This window comes from Exserohilum turcica (genome assembly GCF_000359705.1).
Source record: "Exserohilum turcica Et28A unplaced genomic scaffold SETTUscaffold_10, whole genome shotgun sequence".
NCBI classification, from domain to species: domain Eukaryota; kingdom Fungi; phylum Ascomycota; class Dothideomycetes; order Pleosporales; family Pleosporaceae; genus Exserohilum; species Exserohilum turcicum.
The window spans coordinates 1,655,608-1,682,039 of NW_007359915.1; the positions used below are offsets into that span (position 1 = coordinate 1,655,608).

Genomic DNA, 26,432 nt, shown 5'->3' on the forward strand with positions numbered 1-26,432 from the left:
GAGCGGTCGCTGGGCGCTGAATGTCTACTTAGCTAAAAAGCTCGGAGCACCTGGCTGGGCGCGCCGCTAGACCGCAAACGGACGCCATGAATCACAAACCGTGGATATGTCAAACGTCCTCAGCCTTTCCCATGTTTCCTCTCGTTTGCCAATAGGAGAATTGCGCACGCGCGCACCAGGAACGGCCAAAATATACAGCCCAGGCTTGTCGCACGCAGCCCGTATACTCTCCGTGCGTCTCGTCAAGCTTCCAAGACAGCAGCATGAGCAAAGTCAAAGCCCCGAAAACAAAGGGCATTCCGAACAAACACTTGCACGCGAGATCGTCTTTTCTCTACCAAGCTGCCACATACCTGACCTTGCAAAGCACGCCACAGCACAATGCCACGCCAAACCCTGCACTAGGCGAAGAGGATGATGTTGATGAGGCGCCCACGACTCAGAAACGGTCGTCTGTCGCGCTAGAGCTTGGAATTGACCTCCAGCAAGTATCACGAAAAGGACAGCTGCGACTTGCCGTGGACCTGAAGCGGACTCTGTGCAAAAGCTGCAACACAATTCTCATTCCCGGGCGCACGGCAACTCATGTCATCGAAAACTCTAGCAAGGACGACAGGAAACCTTGGGCAGATGTACTGGTCGTCACATGCGGTGTCTGTGGTGGCAAAAAGCGATTTCCAGTTGGCGCCGCACCAAGACTGAGCAAGACAAAGAGGAAAAATGCTCCTGTTGTGGCAACGCCAACGACTGCTTCGGAAGAAGGTCGACGCTCCGATGCAACGCCTCTTACGGGGACCGAATGATGGCACGGGCAGCTGCATCTTTGGTTCATGGCATGCACAAGGGTGTCGTCATTCCGTCTTAGATGACTCGATACCATATCTTGGTTCAAATCCACGGGGAATACCATTCCAAGACCATGGAATGCTACGGATAGCCACGTTCCAGGCCCTGAAGATACCCGACGGCACGAAAATCTTCTCGGACGGCAATTCCTAACACGTACTTCATGTCCGAGTTAGGCGAAAACAATCTTGTCGTCAGGTACTGGCAGTATGTAGATAATTTTCTCTTACACTGGCATATTTCAACATGAACATGAGAATGGAAGCTTTGGCAGCGCTTCGAGACCGTCTGGTCAACAATGCGTTACCCCGGAAACACTTGGTACCAGAGTTGGAGACAATTTGAATGGGATATTCAGTTTGGAAAATGTCCACAGCCATTGGATCACTTACGACTAAAGCTGCATGGTACATAGTGCCGTATCTTCATTCGTTCGCATATGGGATCAGCATACTAGTTGTCACGAGAAGGTAAAAATACAAGATTAGTTTATGATACTTAATCACACAGCATTGGGACACTGACCAAGACGATGTATAGAATTGTGGTATCTAAGGTATCCAGTAATCCAATGGAGAAAGGGTTCTGCGCTATGGACAAGTCGTGTCATTGAGTTATTCATTTCTTCCCGTCTCTTAGACAGTCTCGATATATCTTCGGACTTCCCAGTCGGTGACTGCTTCGTCCCACAGTCTGATTTCATGTTGTCTTGTGCCACCAAAGTGGTCGACAAACTGATCGCCAAACACTTCTCTGGCGACACTCTCTTTGCGCATAAAGCGCTCAGTTGCTTCCTTTAGGCTCTTCGCCAGTCGCTCGCCCTTGTCGGTTTCACTGCCCACATCTTCGCCCTTGCCGAGTGGCGGTATGCTGATTTCCATCTTCTTCTCAATGCCTCGCCAGCCTAGCGCTAATATGGCTGCAAGTACGAAGTGAGGGTTTGTGTCTGCACCGGGTACGCGAACCTCGAACCTAGTTGCTTTTGGAGAAGCAGTGGGAGGCGCGATAAGACGGATAGAGGCAGCGCGATGCTCAAGCCCCCATGATACGGTGACTGGGGCCCAGAAATTCTCTACTAGCCTCTTGTAGCTGTTGACATTGGGAGCAAGGATGGGCATGATGTCTGGTAGACCGTCGATGAGACCTGCCAGGAAATGCCGGCCCAGGTCTGATAGGTGTCGGATGTCTGGGTACGGGGCGTTCTTGTCCTCCTCGCCGCGGTAGAACAAGTTCTTGCCCTCTTTGTCCACAATCGAAACGTGCATGTGTCCGCTGTTGCCAGGAAGACCCTCGCGCGGTTTCGCCATGAAGCACGGGGTAATGCCGAACTTGGAACCGAGAGACTTGACGACAAGCTTGAAGAGCGAGGCCTTGTCTGCCATTGACTGGATATCACCAAACTCGAGGGCCTGTGGTGTGTTAGTCTTGACCTGTCTATAGCACATTGCAGCATATGCTTCTTACAGCTTCAAAGACACCAGGGCCAGACTCGGTGTGCCATCCCTCAATGCCGCAGCCGAACTGGGCGCATGCGTTGAAGATGCCATAGTAGTACTCTTGGTTGTGGACTGGTCGCGTGATGCTGTATCCAAACATGCCCTCTGTCAGGCTGGGCAGGGCATCGACTGGATTGTCGCGCAAAAAGGAAGCTGTACTCGAGGTGTTCTTTTCCGATCCGTCGTGGCTCTGTGGCGCGCGGAACTGGTAGAACTCGTACTCGGCTGGCATATCAATCAGCTTCATAGACATGGCGCAGTACCCGATGTTGCACCGGCATCTGACTCACCTCCAGCCATGGCACCATAGCCATTCTCCTTGAGCTTGTCGACGGCGCGTTTCAGCAGGCTTCTTGGGCATGCGCTGAGCGAGGCCTTGGTGTCGGGGTCGTAGAAGCTGACGAGGAAGAAGGGCACATTGTCCTCCCACGGTATCCTCCTAAACGACGAAAGATCCGGGATGGCTACCAAGTCGCGGTAGCCATTCTCCTTGTTTGATATGGCCAGCTCGCGGAAGTATGTCTTGTCATGCATGTCCCAGCCAAAGACGACACTGCAGAAACCAAAGCCCTCGGAGGCTATACTGAGGAACTTTTTCTTGGCCATGAGCTTTCCGCGCAGCATGCCATCGACGTCAATGCCGGCGACTTTGACGGCGAGGTCATTTTTGAGCAGCTCGGGCAGCTGGTCGGCCGTCAATGTGGAGGGGTCGAAGTCGGCAGCCATGGTGAGGGAGGGCGAGCAGCTTCAGCTTCAGCTTCGGCTTGGAAAGCAGGAAGGGCGAAGGGCAGGCAGCCAGGGGACAAGGCTGCTTCGGCGCGGTCGGCTTCCGAGCAGGTTTCCGAGCAGGCACGCGACTGTGGGGAGTGGGAGGGCGATAGCGATAGCAATGCAGACGGCGATGGAGCTCGGGCCAATGAGGGGGGAGCAGGATGGAGGGGAACGAGGGGCGATGGGATCAGGATGCCAATGCAGCAAGCGACATCATAGCCACCACCATGCAGGCGCCCTCCTCGCTATATATTGCATTTGTCGCCCGTCTGCGCTGCACAGTACCTATCTGCTGCCCCTCCTCCCCCTCGCGGCCACGCTGCCCGATGCAGCCAGCTCCAGTGCGACAGAGATAACTGCCCATGCGACACGCGTGACCAGCCGCCAGCCGCCGCCACACCTACCCCAGCGGGACACGATGCCCTCGACCATGGCGGGGCATTTTCCGACGCAAAAACGAAGAGACGGTTCGGATCTTGGGTGCAGCGGACATGTCGCGTGCAGCAGCCGAGCCAGCGACGCTGCTATCATGTGCCTGGCGACGGCGCGCCCGACTATGACAAAGGCCAACGCCCATTTGCCTGGCTTATCACCCTCTATCAATGCCATGGGCCGATTTGCGGCCCCACGGCTATCGGAATGACCACTCCCACCGCCCCCGTCGCTACCCGCCGCCCAGGCTGCCTCGCAAGCTCTCTTGAATCTGTCTTTGTTACCAAATACACACGTGCACCGATCGTGCCGACCAGAGGTGAGTGTGGAGTCGCTGGCCGCTGTCCGTTGTCGCTGCTCGTCTGGCATACCTTCCCCGTCCACGACTCAGCCTGCTGCTGTCCGTATGACGCTGTCCCAGTAACTATTAGTCATATTGCACGCCGTGATACAAAACTTCGCCCTGCCCACGGCTGCTGATGCCACTGCAGCTTCTTCACTACACCTGTGCCTGAACAGCCGTCGAAATTCCATTTTACTACTTGAACATGGGTCGTCTAGAGAACAAGAACTGCATCATCACCGGAGGAGCTGGGTAAGCAAGACCCCCATGTGCAACACTTCCATGTACATGTACATACGCTGCATTGCTCATCAGCATCTGCTCAACTTCTCTCTTTGGATTTCAACGCCCCGTTGCTGTTCGTGTGCTGGTGGATCCGATGATGGCGCATACACCTACCCCGCGCCTGCAATCACACACTGACCATGTACAGCGGAATCGGCCTCGAGACCGGCATCCTCTTTGCTCGCGAGGGCGCCAATGTTCTCCTCTGCGACATTTCGGGCCCGGCCTTGGAGAAGGCCTCTGCCAAGCTGAAAGAGGTGGTTCCAGAGGCCAAGAAGGTCGAGACCAAGATCACCGATGTGTCCAAGGAGGCCGATGTCCAGGCCATGATTGACCACGTGGATTCCTGGGGCGGTGTCGATGTCCTGTTCAACAACGCAGGAATCATGCACGCCAACGACGACGATGCTGTCAACACGCCCGAGAAGATCTGGGACTTGACACAGGCCATCAACGTCAAGGGTGTATGGTTCGGCTGCAAGCACGCAGTCAACAGCTTCAGGAAGCATGGCAAGAAGAAGACGAGCGTTATCAACACGGCGAGTGTTGTGGCACTGGTCGGTAGCGCCACACCACAGCTTGCCTACACAGCCAGCAAGGGCGCCGTGCTGGCCATGACCCGGGAGTTGGCCATGGTCCACGCACGTGAAGGCTTCAGATTCAACTCGCTGTGCCCAGCACCACTGAAGTAGGTTCTGCATGTGCACCACGTGACGTCCAAATGCTAACAGCCCCAGCACTCCTCTTCTGCAAGACTGGCTTGGTGACGACAAGGAGAAGCGCCATCGCCGCGAAGTCCACTTCCCCACAGGCCGCTTTGGCGAGGCCATCGAGCAGGCTCAGGGTGTCCTCTTCCTTGCGAGCGACGAGAGTAGCTTCGTCAACGGAACCGACTTTGTCATTGATGGCGGTATGACCAAGTGCTACACTACTCCCACTGGACCGCCCCTCGATGCGCCCAAGAACAACGCACGATAGGTGCCGAGTGGGCGACGGGATCGGGACGACTTCAGGCTGGCAAGGAAGCCGTGGTGCAGCCATAGACAACATGTGATTACAGTAATGGATGATAGATGCTCAAATGAATGATACCACGAAATTACCATATATCAAGTCCAAGTCCGTGTCATGTGAATCACAGTTAAGTATTGCAATCAATATTCTTTAGTATTTCGCAGCCGGGTCTATTCGAGTTAGTACTGGAGCATTGATACAGATCGCCGTACACAAGATATATTTTCTGCGTCATAGATAGCCGCTGCCACAATGCGTCGAGTTGATGTCCCTATTCGGTTGCAGATGACCACGCGTTTTAGCGCCATTCCTGTTCCTGTTCCTAGCTCCGTGCCAGGGTCCAGCGTCATATTTCCCTCGGGTGAGACGCGAAATCTGGCCGCTTGCGCGCCAATCCCCCGACATGGATAATATTACCGCCCACTCGGACAACGACTTCAACCTCATCTTGTACGGTACGCTCTGGATAGCTGCCCTTTCCTTTGTCTGGATCACGTGTCGCGCGGATCCTGAAGAGCCGGTCAAGTACACGGTGGAAACGCCCGAGCAAGCCAAGAAAGGATGGAAGGGTGAAGTGCTCGAGGAGCCGGGGTTGAAGGTATGAAATAGCTCCTTCGGGCAGTAAGCGTGGTAACTGTCGTGGCTGACTTGGCATAGGTTTCGGGCTCCTCGCTGATCCAATGCTACGCTCCCGCGACTGGTGAAGCTCTTGGGCGCATCAACCCCTCTACAACAGACGGCATCGACCGCGCAATCGCCAAAGCCCAAGCGGCCCAGGTCAAATGGGCCCAAACAAGCTTCCTCAAGCGCCGCAAGGTGCTGCGTACAATGCTCAAGTTTATTCTCGAGAACCAGGAGGACATTGCAAGAGTTGCGTGCCTCGACTCTGGCAAGACCATGGTGGATGCCAGCTTGGGTGAGATCTTAGTGACGGTGGAGAAGTTGAGATGGACCATCAAGCACGGAGAGAAGAGCCTGAAAGCTGAGAAGCGCGACACCAACTTCTTTATGATGTACAAGTGGAACGAAGTTGTCTGGGAACCCCTGGGCGTGGTCGCAGCTTGCGTGAGCTGGAAGTGAGTATCGGACGACTGCGCGCGCGGAACGACTCCGCTGACTGGATTTCAGCTACCCATTCCACAACCTCATTAGCCCCGTAATAGCCTCCATTTTCGCCGGCAATGCCATTATTGTCAAGGGCTCCGAAGCCACCGCCTGGTCGTCGTCCTACTTTGCGTCCATCGCTACCCGCGCTCTAGAGGCATGCGGCCACTCGCCTGATCTCGTCCAGTCCGTCGTTTGCTGGCCCAACGTCGCCGACTACCTCACCTCGCATCCATCCATCTCCCACATAACCTTTATTGGCTCACGCCCAGTCGCACACCACGTCTGCGCCTCGGCTGCAAAGGCACTGACACCAGTATGTGTTGAGTTGGGCGGCAAGGACCCGGCGATAGTCCTCGACGACATATCCAACAGTGATTTCAAGCGCATCGCCAGCATCCTTATGCGCGGTACCTTTCAATCTGCAGGGCAGAACTGCATTGGCATCGAGCGAGTCATTGCGCTTCCAAAAGTCTACGATCGCCTCATCGAGTACCTCACACCCAAGATTCGTGCCCTGCGTCCTGGCTCCATACTCAACGCTTCCTCCGACGTGCCCATTGACATTGGTGCCTCGATATCAGACGCCGGCTACTCTAGACTCGAGGAGCTTATTCAAGACGCTGTCGACAGTGGTGCGCGTGTTGTAGCAGGCGGAAAGCGATACATCCACCCCGAGTTCCCCAAGGGCCATTACTTCACGCCTACTTTCATCGTTGACGTCACGCCTACCATGAAGATTGCCCAGACTGAGCTCTTTGCGCCCGTCTTCCTCTTGATCCGGGCTGAATCCGTCACCGACGCTATTTCCATTGCCAACAGCACATCGTATGCTCTAGGCTCTTCTGTCTTTGGCCGATCTACACGCGATCTTGAACTCGTCGTTCGTTCCCTACACGCAGGCATGGTGGCTGTAAACGACTTTGCCGTTTACTACATGGTACAGATGCCGTTTGGAGGCACCAAAGGCAGTGGCTATGGCCGTTTCGCAGGCAAAGAGGGGCTGAGGAGCCTGTGCAACCAGAAGAGCATCACGCGGGATCGGTGGTCGTGGGCAGGCATCAAGACCAGGATTCCTCCGCCCATGGACATCCCGCTGCAGGGCGAGGGTGCGGGTGTCAAAGCATGGAACATGGCGCAGGGCATTGTGTGGCTGGGCTACGGAAACCTGCGGGGCAAGGTCCGTGGCTTGAAGGGTGTTTTGGGCATGTAGAAGAGTAGCATTTGTAGCAATTGTTTGCTCGTAGACGAGATATGGCATTGTACGATTCAATTGGTATTCTAGCAAATATATCTAATATCAAACTCTGCTTTTTGGGCATACCCCCATATTTTGCCACAACGTACGAGATGTTGTCGAATGCGTAATTTCCTTATGTGCCGCGAAATCCGCAAAGTACATCAACACGTCCAAATCACTCCTAGACGAAATAAAAATAGTACAAGTGATTTCATAACAGAGTGCATATACGCATCAAGGCGCATAGCAATCTCTTCTACATCAACTGACTCGGCACATTCAACACATAGGCTAGCTAGTATAGTAGTATATACAGTACTACTTACGCCCCAAAAAAAAGGGGTCCACGTCGGTCGTTTTTCCAACGCCACTAGAATTTAGGATTCCTTACAAAAGAAAAGGTCCTTTTGTCGCAAGGCTACATTGTTGTAAGTGTAGATTGGAATAGGTAGGTAAGGGTTATGTGTAGGATGGTATAAATGATATGTAGGTTAAGTAGTAGTAAGTTTTTAAAGTAGGGAGAATATAAAAAATTATAGAATTTTTTTACTTTTAAGTTGTAAGTACTTCTTCTCTTACAATTTATAAAAAGCTTATAAATGCCGTATCATAGAATTTGTCTCTATTTATATATATATATATATATATATATATTGGTTTGATTGTAGGACAGTTTAAAACGTAGTCATGGAGATATACGAGCACAAAGTAAGCCAGTTTTTTTGAGCGTAAAATCGGCGGCGAGGCGAACCTTTCTGCGAGTGACTGTACGAATCCCGAGAAGCAGGTTGCGACCAGCTAGTCGTGGCTAGCAGATAGACACGGAGACTAGAAGCGGAGGCTATAGACTGGTCTGCGCTAAAGGCAGGGCAGCTAGCTGCACAGACTTTTGTTGAGTCGGAATGTTTAGCGTTCCATGATGCGAATGCAACTGTCCTACATGAGGTCGAGCAGGTGACTTTGCCGCGAGACATCATGTGGAAGGGGTAGGTATGCAGTTGTGTCGGTGGATAGAGAAGGCTAGAGACACCGAGTTCTAGCGTTGGCGTGTCGAAGTTCAGTACTTAGTAGTAACTTCCATGCTGCCCGAGGAAATAGTGCGTTATTTGCTCGTGAGCTTCTCGTGTGCTGGCATGCATATCTGACGGGTGTAGGTGCGTGATATTCGGGCGTGATGTGTCAAATCTCAGCATCCTTCCACACCGCTCGTCTTGTCTTTTTGCGCAAACAGCTCGTCGACTAGACCCACAAACTGGGCCATGGCCTCCTTCTCGTCGTCCTGAGTCTCACCGTCCCGAATCTCCTTTAGCACCGCCATTGCATCTTTGTCTCCCTTCTTCGGCGTCCACCGCTCTTCTCTGTCCTCCCCGTGCCAGCCGCCTCTTCCGCCTCTGCCCCTGCCTCGTCCCCTTCCTCTTGCGCCGCGCCCTCGGAACGCGTTCCTCTCGAGCAAGCGGCGGCGGCGCTCATCTTCCGGGTCTGGCTGTATCGTCTTTGCGTAGACGCGTTGGAGGGACGACAGGAGCGTGGGATGTGTTTTTAGAAGGGCCTGGAATTTGGGGTTGGTGGCTAGGACAGAGAAGTCGGTGCGGCTCTTCAGATAGCGTGGTATCGGAGCGGGTGGTGCTGGTTGCGGTAGGGTTGGCTCAGCGGGGGTGGGCGCCGGCGTGGTAATGTTTTCGGGATGAGTTGCCTTGTGGGTTTTAAAGCATATTAATGAGCAGCTGCTTGCGTCAGTGTCTTTGCTGTGAGAGAAAACTGGCTGTTCGTACTATGGGAGCGCGCAAGTCGGGCACTTGTACTTTTTTGGCTCTGTCGCGCAGACTCCACAGAGCACGTCTGCCATGCTGCTGAGATGATGGATTGGCAGTATGGGAAGCTCTAGTCGGTAGTCGTAATAGAAAGATCAGCGAGCGCCGAGCTGGAGATGAAGAGGCAAAGATGATGCGCGCCGTCGCATCGCAACTTTTGTTCCTGGGAGGACTTCCCAAACGGGCTAAATCCCGCGGCGAAGTTCCACTGCTCCTCCATCAATCCACCGAGGATTCGACAACACCCCAGCTCAGCGCATCTCACCCCACCCCCACAATGTCTTTTACATCGCCATTGCGACAGCTGCCCATAAGGCCATCCGGCTCCTGGACTTGCTTGGCATGCTCCCGCTCGCTGGCCCGGGTCCCTCGCGCCCGCAATCCCGCTTTCACGGCGCAAAGATGGTTAAACACGGCCAAGTCTGCGCCGCAGGGTACCGTGCCCAGGATGGACCAGATGCACGCGCAGTACAAGATGAAGAACAGGACCGTCATGTAGGGATATAAGCCATGTTGTGTGGCGCGCAATTGCTGAGCATGCACAGGAACTACGTGTTTAGCGTAATCGTGGGCTTTGTGGCTATAACATATGGCTCTGTGCCCATGTACAAGATGGTATCAATGCCCAACCTTGACTTCACATTTTCCAATGCTAAACATGGTTCCAGATCTGCCAGCAAACAGGCTGGGGAGGCCAGCCCATCAAGTCTGCGGCCCACGGCGGCAACACGAGCGTTGACCCCGCCGAGCGTTTGAAGCCCGTGGCCAACCACCCGCGCATCCGCATCACATTCAACGGCTCCGTGTCGGACGTGCTTCCCTGGAAGTTTGTACCGCAGCAACGCGAGGTGCGCGTGCTGCCTGGCGAGACGGCCTTGGCCTTTTACACGGCGACGAACAAGTCCCCTGAGGACATTATCGGCGTGGCCACCTACTCCGTGACACCGGGCCAGGTTGCGCCCTACTTTAGCAAGATCCAGTGCTTTTGTTTTGAGGAGCAACGGCTGAATGCGGGTGAGACGGTCGATATGCCTGTGTTTTTCTACATTGATCCCGAGTTTGTGACGGATCCTAATATGAAGGGTATTGAGACGGTCACGCTGAGCTATACATTCTTCAAGGCAAAGTACGACAAGGATGGGCATCTAAGACCTGTGCCAATGTCGTAGTAAAAAGCATCATTGTTCAAAAGATTGGGCGGGATTGTATGATATGATATGTATTTGTTTGCATGTGGTATTGCTATTTGCAACTGAGGCATGGCAGGCATCGAGTAGCTCGTAGCCGTCTCAATGCGATTGTATTGAATAATCCGGTTCAGACCTCTCATCATGTATCTTGTGCTGTTGCGTCTCAGCGCCGTTTGGACAACGACTTGATCTCCTCAGGCGCCACGGGTTCACATGCAACATTATAAGCCGCAAAGCTGAGCATGGCTGAGACCCCACCGAATCTACGAATCGTCAGGCAGCAGTCCCCAGCGGTCATAATGCGCCCGCTTTGCCTCGTCTCCCAAGACGGTCCTCGCCTGGTTGATCTCAGCCATCTTCTCTGTAGCCCTGTCCTTGTCCTTGTCCCCACACCGGTCAGGATGCCACTTCAGACTCATGGCGCGATACGCTCTCTTCACATCTGCAGACGAGGCGTTGCGTGAAACGCCAAGCACAGTGTAGAGATCTCGCGGTGGTTTGGTGCCTGAGGGGGTAGATGAATAAGAAGAGTTGGAGGAGTCGGAGGAGTCGGAAGTCCTAGAAGACGAAGAAGAAGAAGAAGAAGACGACGAAGTCCTTGAAGAGTCCGAATACGAGTAGTACGGCGACGAGCCCGTTCGATCATGTGGTTTCGACCAAGAATACGCATACGAACTGCTGTATTCCCGTGGCGACGGCGGAGAATCACACGTGCTCTCCAAGTCCGAGAAGTAAGCTGAATACTGAGAAGATGGATACCGCTCTTCCGCCGTGTACCTGCTCGAACTGTATGCTGCTGCTCGCTTTGGGGGGAGTAGTGGGGGAGAAGGACACGGCGCGCGGTAGGTCCTATACGTATATCTGTACGACGTGCTATCTCGCGGGGGGACGCGGGAATACTCGTCTCGGTATTGGTGCACACGCTCGCTTGGGAAAAAGCTACCGGAGGGCCGTCTCTCTTCTGTGTGGTAACGCCTGTGGGTCCTCGTGCTGGGCTGGTCGCGATCCTCGGTGGAGTGGGAAGAGGACGAATGGGATGGGTAGTGGCGAGATGTTTCTGTCGAGTATCCCGAGCGGTAGTCATTTGTGTATGGAGAGGAGTGGTGTGAGTTCCATCTGTCTGTGAAAGAGGAGTAGACCTCAAAGTTGTATATGCCCATCTTGTTTCCTGCTCTTGCTGCTTGGAGGTGCGAAATTCAGACTTACCGCTGTTGAGTATCTCCTCGATATCTATGTTAAAGCGTTAAAGATTTATCAGTTCCGTGGCCTCTGGACCCCTGGTTGTGCTTGTGGAGCGTATGGTTGGACCTTCGTGGTGATGGTCGGTTTTATTTCCCAACGAAGGCTTATCTTTTCTATGCAGTCGAGGAGTGTGTACACAATGGATTGCGCTGGTGAACAGTGAGAATACGCGAAGAAGACCTGCAGCTATCGAGAGTTCACCCACTCATTGTTGGAGCCATTGGCAGTTGGGTTGGCAGAGCCGAGCAACATTGTAGGCGTTCACAGCGCTTGGATGCACAGCAGTGAACTCCCTACGGGGATCTTGGTGGCTTTCTTTTCTTGCCTGACCCACCAAGAACATGATTCTGTTACGAGGGCGAGTTTCCAATGTGCAGATACTGCACCAAAGGCAGCCTTGCGGGATTTTCGAGGTAGAGTCTGGGATTGTGGTCTTTCTACGACGATAAAAAGTGCCGACTACGAGCACTAGATGTAGGCGACTTGAGTGTTTCATCTGTGTACCACGCCTACGAACTCGCCTGAGCTGGGCAAGGATACATCCTGGCTGGCAGTAGCATGCTTCGATGGTATCCCAAGTATGTCTGTGAAGTTGTGCGAGTACCCTGATGACGTACGTAGGGCAATTGGTAATCGCGAGCAGCGGTTACTAACCACATGTATCCAACCCAACTTGGCTGGAGGAGGTGCAGTGAGCGCAGCAGCATTTCAGCGGCGATAGATTAGTCATGCTGATTGATCTTATGTGGGAGTCGTGTAATGGTGGATTGATGAGCTGATGGCATCGGAGTGATGCCGTGGCAGTGTACAAATCATGCATCCAAGAATGGAGTTGGCGCTTCGGCTCGTTTCCGCTTGATGTGCTAAGCAGGCCCCCGCCCCAAACCTCGTCTTACGACTTGCCGCAATGGTATCAAAGTTTCAGCTAGACGGCGGACCAACTGTCGGCAACTAGTATGCTACGCTTATCCAGACTCGACTGAAGCTTCGAGACGATGCTGTGACACGCGTGCGTGGCTTGCTCTGCTGTCATAGCGTACCATTGGTTCCTGTAGAGAGGGGTTACCATGGCCAGAAAGCTTCAAGCGGGGCAATGCCGCACAAGCAGTCTTGGATGGTATTATCAATGAGCGCGGCAGTCAAGCGCTTTGACGGCAGTACCGAAGTCGTGGATGGGGAGGGGGGGCTAGACTTACACCATAGCCATGGAGAATCACGTCTTTTGACGTGCACTCTCGGGTATATAAGTATCGAGTACCTCAGGCGAAGTATGGTTCCTCAGAACAAACCACCCAGCCCGCAATACTCCTATTACAATACCATTACGCCTTCTTTTTGAAAAACCCTCGACTCTCTCATCTTGACTGCAAATCTCTCCAACATGTCCATCAAGAACGTCATCATCATCGGCGTATGTCTCTTAAGTACAACCGCATGTGTGCTTACTAACATTGCCAGGCGGGCGGCAACCTCGGCCCCTCCATCTTGGATGCCTTCCTCAAGACGCCGGCCTTTAACACAACTGTCCTTTCTCGTGAAGGCTCCAGCTCGACATTTCCATCTGGCGTCAAAGTGATCCGCGCAAACTACGACTCGGCCAAAAGCCTCAAGGCGGCATTCCAGGGACAAGATGCTGTGATTTCACTTGTCGGCGGCACGGCCCTCGGAGACCAGAACAAGTTGATTGATGCGGCCATTGCAGCAGGCGTGAAGCGCTTCCTCCCTTCAGAGTACGGAAGCGACACAACCAACAAGCGAACTCGTGAAATTGTGCCCGTATTTGAGGCCAAGCACGGCACCGTCAACTACCTGAAGAGCAAGGAGGGTGAGATTAGCTGGACGAGCATAGCCACGGGACCATTTTTCGACTGGGGCCTGAAAGTTGGCTTCCTGGGCTTCGACCAAGCTTCCAAGACAGCGACTCTGTATGATGGAGGCGAGGCGACCTTCTCTGCCAGCAACCTCAGCCAGATTGGCGCTGCCACGGTCAAGGCGCTCGAGCATGCGGACCTGACCAAGAACCAGTTCATCTACATCAGCGGGTTCCAGACGACACAAAAGGACATCCTGGCAGCAGCAGAGAAGGTGACTGGTGCCAAATGGACGGTGAAGAATGTCAGTGTAAAGGAGCACATAGCAGAAGGGACTGCCAAGCTCCAAAAGGGAGACTACTCTGGCATTCCAGCCTTGATCCAGGGGGCCATGTTCAGCAAGGACGAGCCGCTGGGCGACTTCTCGTCGTTGGGTCTCTGGAACGACAAGCTTGGCGTTCCCAAGGAGGATTTTGAGGAGACGGTTCGGGCCAGTCTTGGGTAGTGGGCCAGGGTGTAGTGTAGACTGCTCGTAGCATAGTACGCCAATGTATCCGAAAGCGGTTCTCTGCTGCCATTGACGTGTGAAGCGTGCGTGAAAGAACAAGAAAGTGAAGATGCGTTGTGACAAGGTAAGGTGTATAGGTACCCAGTGCAAGTATTGCTGGGACGGGCCAGGCGCATTAGCCGGATTGGGCTAGCGCGAGCGGGATCTGGGGAAGACGGCTTGCGCATCTCCAAGTCGAGGTTGAGGCTGTCAAGCAACAACACGCGTTGGGTCGTCGCGACGGCCAATTAAATCTCTCCCCAAGCATAGCACGCGTGCGCTGGCGAGACGGCGGACATGGCAGACCGCGCGGCGAAACGGGGGCGACGCATAAGCACCGAGCATGACGAGTCCGAGGGCTCTGGCTGGGACGGCCGTCGAGGAAACAGCAGGTATGTATGGGATTATCATGTGGCTGACTGCGCGACCGAGAGCTTAATCTTGCCTGCACGTCGACGCCTGTCGCCAAGGGCAGCGCGGCGAGGCGACGTGCAACCACGGGCAAGGCCTCTGCCTCTCCCTCTCCTCTCCCTTCACGGCCACGACGGCGCGCCCTCTTTTCACCGCCCATCTCTGTGCCACGCGCCCGCAACACCCCCCCTGTGCTGAGCCGCCGGGACAGACGGGTGCGCTGTCACTATCGTCATCCTTCCGCCCTGCCCTGTCGTCTTTGCGCCTCCCACTTCTCGACCACACAGACTCGCCACCGCCATGCCGCGCCTACGCTCCCGTGCAGCTCCCGCCTCTCTAACGCCTCACAGTGCCACCCCCACGGCCTCGTCGACCCGCCCGCGACGCAGCACTGCAAACCAGTCGCCCGCTGCCGCCACCATCCAGCGCTCCTCGCCCGAGGAGACGCGCCAGTCGATCCACCTGACGGTGAAGTCGTCGCCCAACAAGCTCCGCCAGGCCATTGGCGGCTCCCTGTCCAAGGCGGGCGTCAGCCGCCAGAACATTGTCGCCGGCAAGCGCGCCTCCCGGAACAGTCGCGTGGTCCAGGAGGTCGACAGCGACGAGGACGACGAGGACGAGGATGAGGACGAGGACGAGGATGACGTGGACGAGGCGGATGCCATGGACGTCGACGACGACTCGGACGACAACGAAGATGCCCAGGGCGACGACGACGACGAAGACATGGATGCCGAGGGCGATGAAGACGACGAAATGGAGGACACACCGGCCCCGCGCATCACCGTCAGCTCGCACCGCAGTATTCCCGTCAAGTCAGCCCCGGCCGGGAGTCTGACCAAGGCCCAGGACAAGGTCGAGGCAAAAGAAATGGCCATGGACGACGACGATGACGAAGAGCTCAGCGACCCGGATTCCGACCTGGACGACGAAGACGCCGAGGGCGAGGACGAGGATGCCGAGGGCGAGGACGACGACGACATAGGCGTGACGCCCGCAGAGATGGACGAGGACATGGACAGCGACGAGGACCTCAGCCGCGACCAGACGCCCGACGTGACCAAGATGACCAAACGACAACGCGCCCTCGTCACCGATGACGCCGACGGAGGCCTCCTGGCACTCTCCAACGAGGCACAGAAGAAGAAGCACCTCACAGCCGAGGAACACGCTATGCGCAGGGCCGAGATGGCGAGACGAAGAAAGAACCTGAGCGAGAAGAGGAACGAAGAGGAAAAGGTTTGTCTACCCTGCCTTTATCCACGGCTTCCAACTGGGGCATTTACTAACGAATCCTCTAGCTCGACACCATCAACCGCCTCCTCAAGAAACAGCCCCCAAAGCGCGGTCGCAAGGCCCAGCAAGATGCCTCAGAAGAGGGACTAGAAGAACCAGAGCCCGAGCGAGCAAACCCGCTTTTCGTGCGCTACATCCAGAACGCAAAGGGCACCCAATTGGCCGTTCCAGAAGAATGGCTACAAGCCCCCGTTGGCAGCCTCTTTGCAGGCGACACGCAAAAGGAAGCACAGAAGCCTTTTAGTGGCAAGATGGTCGAGGAAGTTGCTTAATCGCACAACCAAGAGAAAGCAACATGTATTTTTAGCGGTTGCATATCACGGAGTCTTGAATACCAATTAAGGAGTTTGACCCTTTTCACATCATCACACGTTAGCACAATGAAATTGTCTGTCCTGGTCTCCAATCCGGCCCCACTAAGCCACTTCCAGTCTCAGTGCATCGTACTGCACATAGACCGACTCTGGCAGCACTGCACTCTCGTAGTCGGTTGCGTTGTACGGCAAACTCAGCACAAACATATTCTCGCCTTCTTTTAGCATCGACGCCGAAAACTCAAATTTGTGTGCGAGGTTGTAGCACACGATTGCTGAGCGGACGGCACACGAGGACGACTGGTAGTAGCTGGGTGGTGTGAGTATGGATAAGCGGGAGAAGAAAGACATTGATACGAAGACAGAAAAAATAAAAAAGTTAATGACGAGATAAGAACATGCACATACGGTATCACCCACGGCTCCAAATCCCGCCCATTCACACTAACACTGTACGGCAGATTCGAATACGGCTCACTGGCATTAAACACGTCCGTGTTTCCTGCCGCCGTCTTCGCACCCGCCAATTGCACCGTGAATGTCGCCTTCTCCCTTCCCGCCAGGTCTGCTGCATGCGCGTCAAACAAAATCGTCCAGTTGTACTGGTGGTCCGGCACGGGGACTGGGCGCCGGGCATTCGCCTTGCCGCCAAACACAGCCCAGTGCACGTAGTTGAGCGCCGAGGCCGCGTCGTCGACTCCGACTTTATACGTGACGCCGTGCGGGAACTCGGTGACGAAGTCGTAGGCCGCCCAGTAGAGTCGGTATTCCTCAGTTAACAGGGGGTGCGTTGGTGATGCAGCGGTGCCGTGGCGGAACTCGCCCGACGATTTATCGGGCACCCCGATGCGGAACAGCTCTTTCCCGGCGGATTCGGGCGTCCATGTTACTGCTATGGATGTGGTTTTCGAGGCCGAAATCACAATGTCGTCTTGGGTGTAGTCGCCGAAGATGGCGTCGGCGTAGACGGTGAGTCTGTATTTGCCTTGCTTGACGCGGGGAATGGTGACTTTGCCCGTGGAGGTGGAGACGTCGGCCCAGTATTGGTATGCGGTTGTGTCGAAGACGTTGTCTTGGAAGTTGCGCCCGTTTTCCGTGAGAATGGCAATGGGCTTCTTGGCGCCGGGGGGAAGCTGGATGCTTGCTTTGAAGGTGCCGCGGCTCGAGGTCGGGACGAGATTGGGCACATGCTGTGCGATGGAGTCGTAGAAGGCGGCGTTCCAGTCTGGTCGGAGGCCGTATTGCTCTGCGTCTTTGCGGAGCTGCTCGAGCGTGCCGCCCGTGTTGAAGTGGAAATATTGCGGCCCAAACGTGCGGTCGAAGCCGTCGGTGATGTTGGGCGTCTGGTCGCCATGGTGGTTGGACACTATGTAGTTGTACACGATGCCATCTACGACGAGGTCTGAATGCACGGGGCCGCCAAAATACGTTTCGACATTGTTGTGGACAAGCCAGGCGCCGTATGTAGACCCGTTCGTGCTGCCACTGCCATCAGCATACATGCCGTGCGCCAGATGGTCGCGCCATGTGTCCTGGAACGTGTATTTGGTGAAGTAATCTCCTACGCCCTTGACGTACGGATCGTCCTTGTTGGCCAGCTGCCAAGTTGCGTCCTGGACTACCACTTCGCCGTCCGTGTCTGGACGAGGCGCGAAAAACTTGCTGTTAGTAACGAAATGCGTAAAGAGCGGAGGGTCGTGATTTGGTCTAAACAGCGTCCGGAACTCCTGCAGATTCCGCAAAAACGGCGTCGTTTTGTTGTGGTATACCAGTCGGCTGAAGGTGTGAAGACCCGTCTCGCCTTCTTTCAGAAACCAGTACTGTTCCAGTCGTTGGCCTGTAGGCGCATATGTTTCCCCCATGCTGATGCCGCCATATGGAGTACCTGTCGAATCGGTGCCACTGAAGAGCTGGTATTGGACGTTCTTGCCACTTCCAGGCGTCCAAAATCCACTTGGTATACTATGTGTAGGATCTGGAGTCAGGTAATCGCTCCATACTTTCCGTCATTGCATCACTAACCAGTAGCAATCAAGATACGGTCCAATTCCGGTACTGCCTGACTCTTTTCCCAGAAGGTTCTGCCCGTCGAGTGTCAAGACATTGATGTACCCCTTCGATTTGCTCACCGACGCGACCAGCCGATCGTTAGCAATGGTAAGACTCTGATTATTCTGGGTGGCATGGAAAAAGGCCCATGTCTTGGCAGACAGGAGAAGCACCGCCGTAGTCGCAATGGTGCGCATGGTGAATGTGGAGGTTGCGGTAAGCACAGCTTGGCTTGGAGAGCATTCCCATTTCCGTGTTTATAATGTCACGTTTCCGGAAAAATTAATGGACAGCAAGACGGGTAGCCTAGTCGAATCTGGGGTAAAAGAGGAGTCAGGGATACGGGGTAAAGTCGCTAGTCCGGCCTTCGGTGCGATGATGACCGAAGCTGGTGACCAGAGCAGTGGAACAGATGGTGAGTTAATCCCGGACCGGCATCTCGTCGGCGGCTGATATGTGCCCTGCCCTGGGATGCTAGGGGAGATCATATGGTTCTCTCTGCAAGACAGGGTACCTACACTAGTCAGGCACATGTCTTTGTTCAGCATTGAGATTACATGCCAAATCTGGTACTTTCCTGCGTACCATAAGACCGGAGTTACTGTCAGTAGGGGAGATGAAAGTCTCAGTGACCTGAACCGCGTAGATCACGTATACCTATGTGCTACTCCGCGGCCAAACTATGCTACACAATACACGCAGCAATGAGCATCCATTTACCCATTTACCCACGTATGATATAAAACAATAGAACTTGAAGTCCGCACATGGCAGTGGGGTTGGATCACCTGAGAACTGAATCACCTGATCAACAGCTGTGCAAAACGTGAGTATGTAGTTTTGGCTGAAGGTGAGGCTTGTACACCCGTGTAGATGGTGGTTGCATGGTTAATACCAGAGCTGTTATAACCCTGCGAGTTACAATACGACTCGTACAAGAGCTGGTTACCAGAATCCTGGGACCTCGTAAGAGACGGGGTTTGCTCGGCACAACATGACGTGATAACGGAGGTCTGCATTTGATAGCCTGAGTCGCTGACTCGCGATACTCCAAATGCAGAAAAAAGATATCGAGTATTGCTATACGTGCGTCCAGTGGTGTCGAGGCTCTGGAGTCCATATGGATAGTGTCTGATGAGGTCATGACTACGTCATCATCGGCGAATTGCACCAAGCTACCGTCCCTTTTACTTCCAGCAGTTGTTCCAGGCGCATGTTGAAGCTCCCATGTGGCAACTACTCCCTGTCCCCAAGCCGTCTATGCCAACACCAACATGAGCGCCACCCCAGCCGAGAGAGAACCCTTGCTCCCAAGGCCGCCAGTCAATATCATATCGTTCAAACCCAACGATCCAGAAGACCCACGCAACTGGTCGACAGCGCGAAAATGGCTCATGGTCGCTGCAATAATACCCATAGATCTCAGTGTCTCTTGGGGCGCAAGCGGGTTTAGTCCTGTAGCGAGCGACTTTGCAAAAGACATGGGCGTATCACCAAGCGTTGCGTTGCTGGGGCTGAGCATGTACGTGCTTGGATTGGCCTTTGGACCAACGACGCTGGCGCCACTGTCAGAGTACTATGGAAGAAGGCCCATCTACATCTTGTCGTATGCAATCTTCCTGCTTTTGCTATTGGGAACGACATACGTTGGGAGTCTAGGCGTTTTCCTGGTCCTGAGGTTCTTTTCCGGCTATTTTTCTTCGACAACCATATCCAACTTTGGCGGTACTATCGCGGATCTTTTTCACCACAATGACACAGGGCCGGCCATGTCGTGGTTTCTCTGGGCGGCCACCGGCGGAAGCCCTACTGGATTTGTGCTCTTCTCCTTCATCGCACAGGGCCGATCGTGGCACAGCGTGTTTCGCGTCATGCTACTGATCTGCTTTGTGTTTTGGATTATCATGACTACGGTGCTCTGCGTTTTGGGAGAGACTCGACACAGCGTTATTTTGCTGCGAAGGGCAAGAGAGTTGAGTCAAGCAACAGGAGACGACAGTTTGGAGTTGCCAGACGAGCTGAAGCAACGAGGAGTGAAACAATTATTCGGAACCGCACTAGCCAGGCCTTTCCGATTCTTAGGTAGTGAGGCCATTGTTCAGTTTGGTGCTCTTTACAACGGATTCTTGTACGGCCTTTCCTTCTTGTTCAACGGCGCATTCCATATGATTTTTGGGCCTGATGGATATGGGTTTGATACAGTCGGCGTGGGCATCTGCTTTCTTGGGATTGTCGTCGGCATCACAGTCGGTCTCATGACTAACACCTTTCAAGAAAAATACTATCAACGGCGTGTGGCTCAAGCTGACCGTCACGATGTCCCAGAGGCAAGGGTACATTACGCGGAAGTAGCTGCCATCGTGCTGCCAGTATCGCTTCTGGCTTTCGCACTCACAGCTATGCCGCAAATACACCCGTCGTTTGCAGTGGTTGCTAGCGCATTTTGGGGCTGGTCTTTTTATACCCTAAGTGAGTATTCCTCCTCTACCGAAAGCCATCTGCTCATGTCCTATCTAGTACTCATGACCCTCACATATACGGAAGATGCCTACAAAACATACTCTGCATCGGCGCTTGCTGGCATTGGACTAATTCGCAATCTGGCTGGAGCTGGATTTCCACTGGTAGGAAGGCATCTGTTTCTGAACATGGGCACGAGAAACGCAAGCCTAGTACTCATGGCCCTCGCGATTTGCTTAGCACCTATACCGTTTGTACTCGAAAAGCGAGGAGCGTCACTACGCAAAAGAAGTCCTTGGGCAAGCGCGCACGAAGATGAAAGTGGAAGTGATTAATGTTCAACATTCGACGTCCTGGATATTCTGGCATTGCGGCCGCTCGATTTCCTGCATGGTACATAGAAAGCGGCTGTGGCAGAGCGAATCAACGATTGGAAGGCCGCAAGAGCAGCCACATGCCGCGAAAGCATGAGCCGTATACCAGCATCCTTCAGTAAGCGCACTCACAGCCTCAGGCCCGCCACATAAGTCTCACAAATTGCCGTCTTTCCGCCGTGAATCGACAAAACAAGGCTGCCAGAGCCCAATGGCCTTTCAAGACGCCTGTTTGGATCTTGAGACCCACCAGCAATTTCGCGAAGTAAGCGCGTGGGCATTCGCTGTGCCGCACGTGACCAGGTACCTCCCAATGCATTCCTACAGCTCATTGGACTGGCCAAAGCATAAAGGCTAAGAGAAATGGGCATGGCAACGTTTCAAACACAACAGAACAAGGTGTTTCGGGCACAGCCGAGCATTTAGCGCGTTGTCTCGTCGAACGCTGCAGGCCAACCAAAGACGTGGCACAGGCGAGCCGTGGGCGCGTAACGCTAGGCCTCACGCTGGCCCTTCTACCCGCCTATCCACCCGGATATTCTTAGAAGTCGTTCGGTACATATGAATGCGGCTCTGCACTCAGCAGTGAGAGCATCCAGCAGCCTCGACAATTCATCTCTCCTTGTGTCATTTTCATTGGTTTTTTTCCTTGACTGTTTCGAGTGTGTTCTGTGAACAACTCCATACAAAAATCACTTTTCCAAAGAGTCACCTCGTTTGTTTTTCTCTCATCAGCATTTCATCGGAGTCTCATCTTTATTTCATACAAAGAATCTCTGCATCCTCTTTCTAAAGGTCTGGTTGTTTACACGCGAGCCGTGTCTAATAACATCACTGAAATCGCAAATCTCGACCGACTACACGATACCCATTACAACTTGGACAGTCCGCTTTTTCGTACAAACATTATACCAAGATACAAGACGGCCACCATGTTCTGCCAGCCTGTTACCTCGATCCCACAACCACCCACCACCCACCCTTCGTGTGCTGTTCCCATTGGCGGTTCCAACAGCTCGATTCTGGATGCTTGCTGCAACGGACACATCAATACCATTGCCACGTATTCCGCGCCAGAAACAGCATCCTCCCCAGGTTCTGCTACTTCCAAACCTGTCATCGTCAACTCAGAGGACAACGACGACTGCTTTCAGTACTGCATAACTGACTCCCCGGACATTGTTCAAAGCTGCCTTGCTGAGAAGATGGCGGCATTTGAAAAAGAGAGTGCAAGTGGAAAAGGCATGTTTGGATGCTTCAATGTGCAGAAGGCGCGCAGCGCGAGAAGGGCCACCGGCGGCAACGAGGGATCGTATGCGAGTGCTGGATTGAGGATTAGCGGAAGTGGAAGTTGGGCCCTTTCCATCTTGATGGCTTTGAGTGTTGTTGGTGCCTTTATGTGAAGATGAGGCATCGCTGCAGGGGGGAAGAAGACTACATCGCTTGACAAGAGTTGGGATCCGCGATGATATTGCATACTCAATTTTCGCATCAGCGCTGATGCTGATGGTAATGAATCACGACGCATAGTTTGGAGTTAGACTGCATTGTTCAATCAAGGAATCGTTTGCATCTTAACAATACATCCATCATGGTATTCGGTCGTACATCCTCGACATTATTCCAAAATGCATTATGAAATGAGCTGTACACCAAACAGCCACCAGTCGCAAATGTATGTTCACACTGCGACTGTTGCAGATGGTATTAAATTATCCATTTTTAAGAACTATTTTCTCAAAAAAACATAAGAAGAGACAAGCTATTCCAACTGAACATCCATCACAATGGCAGACAAACCGCATGTTACTAGATGGTGCGAGCAACCACTAATCCATCCAGCACCCAGACACATATTACCCCGCGCTATGTTCAACTCGATGGAAGCGCAAGCAGAGAAACAAGCATCTGTAGACTTGTTTATGGAGACGCAACATCAGCTGGAAGCGCAGCCAGATGGCGGAATTGTGAGTAAAGCCAATGTGCGCAAAGACAGTGGTACTTGTCATGGGCCGGACTATTTGAGGAGGAAGACCCCCTTTCCAGGTGACGATGATGATGCAGTACTAAAGATGCCCAAAGGTCTGAAAGATTGGAAGGAGTGTGGAGTCATGTAAAGGGGTTTATTAAAACATTAGGGCAGTCTGCAGGCAACGGCCTGGGTAAGTAAGTGTTCTGGGATGACTTGGTGGCATTGGTTTTGGTAACATATGCAATGGAGTTTTTTTCACAAGTATGAAATATGGATATGGATAACACGAAGTTAAGGAGATTCAAACCAGTGCCCTTGTTACGCAAGTATACCTTGTATACCTTTTGTGTTGGTGATGAGCGTTGTGTGAATGAGGGCCAAAGGCGGGGCTTGGATGGTTCCCCGCAGTGGCTAGCGCCATCACAGACCCTTGCCGCCGATGCAGGACCGTCATAAGTAACTTTTTTTCGGGAGCGCGCAAACAGTCACACTCCAATTCACCCAGGTCTCCCTTTTCCGCGTATACAAGATGGCTTCCGAGAAGAAGGTGGCTGAGAACATGCTCTGGGGCGGCCGTTTCACGCGTATGTGCTCCCAATGACTCGACTGAACCACGGAGACGGGGTAGGCATGACTGGATACTAAGACGCACGCACAGAGGGCCTCGACCCCGTCATGGAGCAGTACAACGCCTCGCTGCCCTACGACCGCCTCTTCTACGCCGAAGACATTGCTGGCTCAGTTGCTTTTGCGCGCGCCAACAAGAACAATGGCATCCTCACCGCCGACGAGTTCGCTGCCATCGAGCAAGGACTGGCGCAGATCAAGCAAGAGTGGGCGTCAAACACATTCGAGGTCAAGGCAAACGACGAGGACATCCACACGGCCAACGAACGGAGGCTGAGCGAGATCATCGGCAAAGACATTGGCGGAAAGCTCCACACTGGCCGAAGCAGGAATGAGCAAGTCGCAACCGACATGCGCTTATGGCTGCGCGAGCAGCTCAAGACACTCGAGGAATATCTCAAGCTCCTGATCAAGACTTCGGTCCAGCGCGCAGAGGCCGAGATTGACGTGCTCATGCCCGGCTACACCCATCTCCAGAAAGCCCAGCCCGTGCGCTGGTCGCACTGGATTCTTTCGCACGCAACCGCTTTTGCATCTGAACTGGAGCGTCTGCGTGAGGTGATCAAGCGCGTCAACCGATCCCCGCTCGGCTGCGGTGCGCTTGCGGGCAACCCGTTCAACATCGACCGCGTGGCCATGGCCCAGGAACTCGGTTTCGAAGGCCTCCTTCCCAATTCTTTGAACGCTGTCGGAGATCGCGACTTCGTCTTCGAGACTCTGCAGTGGGGATCCAGCTTCATGCTGAAGATGTCTCGCTGGGCAGAGGACTTGATCATCTACTCGAGTCTGGAGTTTGGCTTTGTGCGGCTAGCTGACGCGTACTCGACCGGCAGCTCGTTGATGCCCCAGAAGAAGAACGCAGATTCGCTCGAATTGATCCGTGGTAAGAGCGGTCGTGCATTCGGACACATGGCGGGCCTTTACGTCACCATCAAGGGCCTCCCCACAACCTACAACAAGGATCTCCAAGAGTCCGTTGAGCCCCTCATCGATCACATCAAGACGGTCAGTGACTCGATTCAGATCGCCACTGGCGTTTTGTCTACTCTCAGCATCAACGCAGACAAGATGCATGCTGCATTGGCTCCGGAGATGCTGGCAACAGAATTCGCAGACTACCTCGTCAGGAAGGGCGTGCCATTCCGTGAGGGTCACCACATCTCTGGCCGCGTGGTTGCACTGGCAGAGCAGGAGAACGTGCCCATGGACAAGCTGAGTCTTGAACAGCTCAAGGGCATCGATTCCAGGCTTGGTGATGATGTTGTAGAATGCTTAGACTACGAACGCGCAGTCGAGCTGAAGAATGCCACTGGCGGTACAAGCAAGAGCGCTGTCATGGAGCAGATAGATATTCTGAAGCAGCTTCTTTAGGAGAAGGCTGTGCCAATACCAAGATAGACAAGAGCCGTGGCATCCGCGGCATTATAACTAACGAGATATGAGACATGGCAATCATACGACTGAAGGTTCAATAACTTGCCCACGCATATGTTGCTGCACTATGTCAGCACTTACCCCACTTCGTTAGGCGCGGGTCCGCCTATATGTATGATGATGTGACAGTGTGGCACGAGATGAGGTTTTTACCTCACGAATGTTGAGTTCTGATCCGCGACTTTTGCCTCGAGCATTTTCGCAAGTATGCCTGGAACGCGTCGAGATTCGCACAGCGGCGACGTTGTTGCTCCGATCAACTACTTTCCGGCTACAGGTATTCCGATACCCAAGTCCGCGTGGAAAACGCCATTCTTGGATGACCACAACGAATACACTCGTCAGATGCTCATTAGGGATGTACGAACGAGCAATAGAACGTTTGATCTTGATGAGAATGGATTCAAATTCGTCACATTACCCCAGAAAGACCGGGTTGGCCGTGAAAGCACGGAAGAAGACGTCAAGCGCGAGTACTACCCAGAAGTGGAAGAAATAGTAAAGAACTTGTAACATCTCCCGCTCTGAATCCACCAAGAATACCGTCTGAGCGAAGAGGCAAGAAATACTAATGCATCACCCAAACAGGACCGGCGCAACAACCGCCTATGGATTCAACCACGTAATGCGTGCGCACTCATCGCCAAACGAAAAAGGCATCCTCGATAGCAAAGGCCGTTGGCAAGACATACCGTCTGGGCACCCGCATGTCGACTACGCGGGCAGTGCTTCTGCCATGGCTGGTACCCAGATCGAGCTCGACCTGCCTCCCCACATCTCCGCCCTATTTCCCAGCAGCCGGCGCTTCGCCTTCCTGGGCGCGTGGCGGCCTCTGAAAACAGTGCGAAAAGACCCTCTCGCCGTGTGCGACGCTGCTACCGTCCCCGACTCGGATTACCAGATCCGCCAGCGCGAGTTCAGCCGCACGGGGAACAAGAGCGAGAACTACGTCATGAGCCATGGTGAGCAGGCCAGACAGGTGCATGAGTGGTGGTACATGAGTGAGATGCAGCCGTGGGAAATGGTTGTCTTCAAGGGGTATGACACCGAGAGGGCGTTGCCTGGGTGGAGGTGTCCGCATACGGCGTTTAGACTGCCTGGGAGTGAGCGCGAGGCGCCGAGGGAGAGTATTGAGACGAGGATTGTAGCGTTCTGGGAGTAGTGGGTGTAGATTACGTTTGTCTACCTCTCAATATCAAGTACTAGCCTCTATTTGTGTGGATTTGTCTAATTATTCTCTTCATATCGGTACAGATAATCACATTCACCACTTCCCTATGCTGTACGTACACACACACACCAACTTTTAAGCAGAAATCTTTCATCAAAACTCGTCAATTTTCTATCAGATATAGGGGTAACA

At 53.7% G+C, this 26,432-nt stretch overlaps 14 protein-coding genes across 14 annotated transcripts; 11 read left to right on the plus strand and 3 right to left on the minus strand.

The window, feature by feature from the left end:
• Positions 1-263: 263 nt before the first annotated feature.
• SETTUDRAFT_125543 (uncharacterized protein) lies at positions 264-1,232 on the plus strand (the record flags this gene model as incomplete). Its single annotated transcript, XM_008023541.1, has 1 exon — positions 264-1,232. The coding sequence occupies one exon, from the start codon at positions 264-266 to the stop codon at positions 801-803; it is 540 nt and encodes a 179-aa protein (XP_008021732.1). The 3' UTR covers positions 804-1,232.
• Positions 1,233-1,391: 159 nt separating this feature from the next.
• Positions 1,392-3,119, minus strand: SETTUDRAFT_166914 (uncharacterized protein). Its single transcript, XM_008023542.1, has 3 exons — positions 2,633-3,119; positions 2,311-2,567; positions 1,392-2,255 (listed from the first exon to the last, which is right to left on the minus strand). Exons 1-3 carry the CDS (start codon positions 3,066-3,068, stop codon positions 1,482-1,484), a joined length of 1,467 nt encoding a protein of 488 aa, XP_008021733.1. The 5' UTR covers positions 3,069-3,119; the 3' UTR covers positions 1,392-1,481.
• A 917-nt stretch (positions 3,120-4,036) lies between these two features.
• Positions 4,037-5,276, plus strand: SETTUDRAFT_166915 (uncharacterized protein). The gene is made up of 3 exons (XM_008023543.1): positions 4,037-4,140; positions 4,322-4,861; positions 4,911-5,276. Exons 1-3 carry the CDS (start codon positions 4,094-4,096, stop codon positions 5,149-5,151), a joined length of 828 nt encoding a protein of 275 aa, XP_008021734.1. The 5' UTR covers positions 4,037-4,093; the 3' UTR covers positions 5,152-5,276.
• Positions 5,277-5,541: 265 nt separating this feature from the next.
• Positions 5,542-7,615, plus strand: SETTUDRAFT_145309 (uncharacterized protein). Its single transcript, XM_008023544.1, has 3 exons — positions 5,542-5,785; positions 5,845-6,263; positions 6,316-7,615. The coding sequence occupies exons 1-3, from the start codon at positions 5,591-5,593 to the stop codon at positions 7,502-7,504; spliced, it is 1,803 nt and encodes a 600-aa protein (XP_008021735.1). The 5' UTR covers positions 5,542-5,590; the 3' UTR covers positions 7,505-7,615.
• Positions 7,616-8,261: 646 nt separating this feature from the next.
• Positions 8,262-9,377, minus strand: SETTUDRAFT_125556 (uncharacterized protein; the record flags this gene model as incomplete). The annotated part of the gene is made up of 2 exons (XM_008023545.1): positions 8,262-9,255; positions 9,304-9,377. 2 exons carry the CDS (start codon positions 9,375-9,377, stop codon positions 8,718-8,720), a joined length of 612 nt encoding a protein of 203 aa, XP_008021736.1. The 3' UTR covers positions 8,262-8,717.
• A 242-nt stretch (positions 9,378-9,619) lies between these two features.
• On the plus strand, positions 9,620-10,957 carry SETTUDRAFT_145315 (uncharacterized protein; the record flags this gene model as incomplete). Its single annotated transcript, XM_008023546.1, has 3 exons — positions 9,620-9,837; positions 9,888-9,957; positions 10,011-10,957. 3 exons carry the CDS (start codon positions 9,620-9,622, stop codon positions 10,509-10,511), a joined length of 789 nt encoding a protein of 262 aa, XP_008021737.1. The 3' UTR covers positions 10,512-10,957.
• Positions 10,958-13,119: 2,162 nt separating this feature from the next.
• Positions 13,120-14,152, plus strand: SETTUDRAFT_166917 (uncharacterized protein). Its single transcript, XM_008023547.1, has 2 exons — positions 13,120-13,185; positions 13,233-14,152. Exons 1-2 carry the CDS (start codon positions 13,156-13,158, stop codon positions 14,088-14,090), a joined length of 888 nt encoding a protein of 295 aa, XP_008021738.1. The 5' UTR covers positions 13,120-13,155; the 3' UTR covers positions 14,091-14,152.
• A 691-nt stretch (positions 14,153-14,843) lies between these two features.
• SETTUDRAFT_101354 (uncharacterized protein) lies at positions 14,844-16,111 on the plus strand (the record flags this gene model as incomplete). The annotated part of the gene is made up of 2 exons (XM_008023548.1): positions 14,844-15,782; positions 15,845-16,111. 2 exons carry the CDS (start codon positions 14,844-14,846, stop codon positions 16,109-16,111), a joined length of 1,206 nt encoding a protein of 401 aa, XP_008021739.1.
• A 144-nt stretch (positions 16,112-16,255) lies between these two features.
• On the minus strand, positions 16,256-18,399 carry SETTUDRAFT_101196 (polysaccharide lyase family 4 protein; the record flags this gene model as incomplete). Its single annotated transcript, XM_008023549.1, has 3 exons — positions 16,256-16,463; positions 16,562-18,115; positions 18,176-18,399. 3 exons carry the CDS (start codon positions 18,397-18,399, stop codon positions 16,256-16,258), a joined length of 1,986 nt encoding a protein of 661 aa, XP_008021740.1.
• A 1,058-nt stretch (positions 18,400-19,457) lies between these two features.
• On the plus strand, positions 19,458-21,097 carry SETTUDRAFT_166918 (uncharacterized protein). The gene is made up of 2 exons (XM_008023550.1): positions 19,458-20,671; positions 20,720-21,097. Exons 1-2 carry the CDS (start codon positions 19,477-19,479, stop codon positions 20,995-20,997), a joined length of 1,473 nt encoding a protein of 490 aa, XP_008021741.1. The 5' UTR covers positions 19,458-19,476; the 3' UTR covers positions 20,998-21,097.
• An 871-nt stretch (positions 21,098-21,968) lies between these two features.
• On the plus strand, positions 21,969-22,607 carry SETTUDRAFT_182526 (uncharacterized protein; the record flags this gene model as incomplete). Its single annotated transcript, XM_008023551.1, has 1 exon — positions 21,969-22,607. One exon carries the CDS (start codon positions 21,969-21,971, stop codon positions 22,437-22,439), a length of 471 nt encoding a protein of 156 aa, XP_008021742.1. The 3' UTR covers positions 22,440-22,607.
• A 216-nt stretch (positions 22,608-22,823) lies between these two features.
• Positions 22,824-23,153, plus strand: SETTUDRAFT_36575 (uncharacterized protein; the record flags this gene model as incomplete). Its single annotated transcript, XM_008023127.1, has 1 exon — positions 22,824-23,153. The coding sequence occupies one exon, from the start codon at positions 22,824-22,826 to the stop codon at positions 23,151-23,153; it is 330 nt and encodes a 109-aa protein (XP_008021318.1).
• A 352-nt stretch (positions 23,154-23,505) lies between these two features.
• SETTUDRAFT_166919 (uncharacterized protein) lies at positions 23,506-25,095 on the plus strand. The gene is made up of 2 exons (XM_008023552.1): positions 23,506-23,592; positions 23,667-25,095. The coding sequence occupies exons 1-2, from the start codon at positions 23,538-23,540 to the stop codon at positions 25,004-25,006; spliced, it is 1,395 nt and encodes a 464-aa protein (XP_008021743.1). The 5' UTR covers positions 23,506-23,537; the 3' UTR covers positions 25,007-25,095.
• A 151-nt stretch (positions 25,096-25,246) lies between these two features.
• Positions 25,247-26,314, plus strand: SETTUDRAFT_166921 (uncharacterized protein). The gene is made up of 2 exons (XM_008023553.1): positions 25,247-25,578; positions 25,658-26,314. Exons 1-2 carry the CDS (start codon positions 25,277-25,279, stop codon positions 26,229-26,231), a joined length of 876 nt encoding a protein of 291 aa, XP_008021744.1. The 5' UTR covers positions 25,247-25,276; the 3' UTR covers positions 26,232-26,314.
• Positions 26,315-26,432: the final 118 nt, after the last annotated feature.

Coding starts and splice junctions, on each gene's coding strand:
- SETTUDRAFT_166914 (XM_008023542.1), bottom strand. CDS start 3,068: ATGGCTGCCGACTTCGACCCCTCCACATTGACGGCCGACCAGCTGCCC. Junction 2,568..2,632: donor CTATGGTGCCATGGCTGGAG/GTGAGTCAGATG, acceptor TTGATATGCCAG/CCGAGTACGAGTTCTACCAG. Junction 2,256..2,310: donor GCCCTGGTGTCTTTGAAGCT/GTAAGAAGCATA, acceptor AACACACCACAG/GCCCTCGAGTTTGGTGATAT.
- SETTUDRAFT_166921 (XM_008023553.1), top strand. CDS start 25,277: ATGCCTGGAACGCGTCGAGATTCGCACAGCGGCGACGTTGTTGCTCCG. Junction 25,579..25,657: donor GAAGAAATAGTAAAGAACTT/GTAACATCTCCC, acceptor TCACCCAAACAG/GACCGGCGCAACAACCGCCT.
- SETTUDRAFT_166915 (XM_008023543.1), top strand. CDS start 4,094: ATGGGTCGTCTAGAGAACAAGAACTGCATCATCACCGGAGGAGCTGG. Junction 4,141..4,321: donor ATCATCACCGGAGGAGCTGG/GTAAGCAAGACC, acceptor GACCATGTACAG/CGGAATCGGCCTCGAGACCG. Junction 4,862..4,910: donor CTGTGCCCAGCACCACTGAA/GTAGGTTCTGCA, acceptor TAACAGCCCCAG/CACTCCTCTTCTGCAAGACT.
- SETTUDRAFT_166917 (XM_008023547.1), top strand. CDS start 13,156: ATGTCCATCAAGAACGTCATCATCATCGGC. Junction 13,186..13,232: donor AGAACGTCATCATCATCGGC/GTATGTCTCTTA, acceptor TAACATTGCCAG/GCGGGCGGCAACCTCGGCCC.
- SETTUDRAFT_166919 (XM_008023552.1), top strand. CDS start 23,538: ATGGCTTCCGAGAAGAAGGTGGCTGAGAACATGCTCTGGGGCGGCCGT. Junction 23,593..23,666: donor CTGGGGCGGCCGTTTCACGC/GTATGTGCTCCC, acceptor ACGCACGCACAG/AGGGCCTCGACCCCGTCATG.
- SETTUDRAFT_166918 (XM_008023550.1), top strand. CDS start 19,477: ATGAGCGCCACCCCAGCCGAGAGAGAACCCTTGCTCCCAAGGCCGCCA. Junction 20,672..20,719: donor CTGGTCTTTTTATACCCTAA/GTGAGTATTCCT, acceptor TGTCCTATCTAG/TACTCATGACCCTCACATAT.
- SETTUDRAFT_145309 (XM_008023544.1), top strand. CDS start 5,591: ATGGATAATATTACCGCCCACTCGGACAACGACTTCAACCTCATCTTG. Junction 5,786..5,844: donor TCGAGGAGCCGGGGTTGAAG/GTATGAAATAGC, acceptor GACTTGGCATAG/GTTTCGGGCTCCTCGCTGAT. Junction 6,264..6,315: donor GCAGCTTGCGTGAGCTGGAA/GTGAGTATCGGA, acceptor ACTGGATTTCAG/CTACCCATTCCACAACCTCA.